This window comes from Plasmodium reichenowi, chromosome 5 (assembly GCF_001601855.1).
Source record: "Plasmodium reichenowi strain SY57 chromosome 5, whole genome shotgun sequence".
NCBI lineage: Eukaryota > Apicomplexa > Aconoidasida > Haemosporida > Plasmodiidae > Plasmodium > Plasmodium reichenowi.
In genome coordinates, this window is record NC_033650.1 from 97,231 (window position 1) to 99,390 (window position 2,160).

At 21.2% G+C, this 2,160-nt stretch overlaps 1 protein-coding gene across 1 annotated transcript in view; it reads left to right on the top strand.

Annotated features, from left to right (window-relative positions):
* Positions 1-118: 118 nt before the first annotated feature.
* The window catches only part of PRSY57_0503900 (hypothetical protein), a gene marked incomplete at both ends in the record, with an annotated part of 3,816 nt that continues 1,774 nt past the window's right edge, over positions 119-2,160 (top strand). The window contains one exon of the mRNA XM_012906111.2: positions 119-2,160. Within this exon, the coding sequence (XP_012761565.2) occupies positions 119-2,160 (2,042 nt within the window).

Here is a 2,160-nt window from a genome sequence, read left to right on the forward strand (position 1 = left end):
AAATTAAATACCCAAAGCTGTCAAAATAAAAAATATACATATATATATATATATATATATATATATATATATATATATATATGTGTGCTTATTTTTTTAATTTATATTTTTGTAGAACATGGAAAACACAGTCCCCCTTGAAAATAATCCAAAGATTAACTCAGAAATATTAAATAAGATCAATGTTAATAAAATTTATTATCATAAAATGAATCATCCAGATGAACAAATGAAGAAAGGCACATGCAAATATCTTTTTTCTATAGAAGAGAATCACAAGTTCTTAGAACATGAAAACGTTTTTAAGAAAAAAACAGAATTAGAAAAAATAGTATATCAACAAATAAGGAAATACACAAGAGAAAAAAATATATATGTAGTTTATATGATATACAATTGTTCATTTGAAAGAATTGAAGTGTGGGGAGAAAATAATACAAAAATAAAGAATATTAAAATGGAAAATATTAAAATGGAAAATATTAAAATGGAAAATAGTAAAATGGAAAATAGTAAAATGGAAAATATTAAAATGGAAAATATTAAGGTCAAAAATATTAAAGTCAAAAATATTAAATTGAAAAATATTAAAGTAAATAATTTTAAAGTGAATAATTTTAAAGTGAATAATATAAAAACAAAAAATGCTGATTATAAATATAATAACCAAATTAGTAATGTAGATATAATATGTCCTTATAAAAAAAGAAGAAGAAGTTATTATTATATATATTGTCGTACAAAAAAATATTCTTTTCCAAGAATAGATAATGTCTTTTTGAGTGTAGTAAGAATGTGTCAGAAAAAGGAGGGAAATCATATACATTCCAAAAAAAAAAATAAATATAAATATATTCATACTGTAAATCTTAAAGATTTTATTAATCATAAAGTTGTTAAGAATCATCAAAATGATATTCCCAAAAATATGAACGTTTTGCTTTTTGATGAAGAGCACAGTAACACACTTAAAAAAGATTTCGAAATTATAAGTAAGCATGATAAAAAATATATCCATCAAATAGCTTATCATGAATCAACAAAACCAGAATATATAAACATGAATAAATTACCAATAAATTATGACATACAAAATAAAATGATAATAAAAAATGTAACAGGAGAATTCACATTAGAACAGCATAAGAAAAAAAAATGTAACTCTTGTTATTATTGTTTTTCAAATGAATGTAACCTGACCTATTGTAAATATCGTCATCACGATGAACATGATGATGATTATATAAATGATATGTATAAAAATAAAATAAACCATTTTAATTCACGAGAACCTTTTTTTAATAGAACAAATAATTACAATGTAACAAAAACGTCAGGAAAAGCATATGAAGAGGCCTTTCCAAAAAATCAAGAACATAACAAAAATGTTTTTATGAGTAATAACTGGGATAAAATATATAATAATAATAATAATAATATTAATACAAATAAAAAAAAAAAAATAAAAAAAATAAAAAATAATAATAATAATGAAGAGGGAGATGATGTCGAATCTATTTATGCAAATCATAATGTGTTAAATAATATACCATATAGTATAGATAAACATCATATAAATACATCATTAAATATTAATAAAAATGATGATTTACAAGAAAACATGTTGATACAAAGTCAAAATTATTTCCCAAAAATGTTCCAATATGAAATTAATGAAAGCGAAAGATATTTAACATTTCAAACATCAAGAAGTATATCACCTGAACAGGTAGAAGATCATGATAATGATATAATAAATAAACTCAAATTTTCTAGTATAGATAAAAAGAATACGCAAAAAGACCCACTATTATTATATTTACAAACAAATTTTATGAAAAATGAAGAGGAAAATTTATCAACAAATGGAAACAATAATACAAAGAAAAATATCTCCGACGAGGATAATAAACATAAAAACAGTAAAAAAAAAAAGAAAAAAAAAAAACATCATATGAAAGATTGTATGGAAACAAAAATAAAAAAAGATATAGGAAATGATAACAGTAATTTGGAAGGGAATATCAATAATCAAACAAATAAACAAATGGATAATCAAAGGTCAGATCATATAACAGGACAAATGCAAGATATAATTGAAGACCATAAAAAATCTATTATGATCCCTGAAAATGTTACAAAAAAAAAAAAAAATGATTT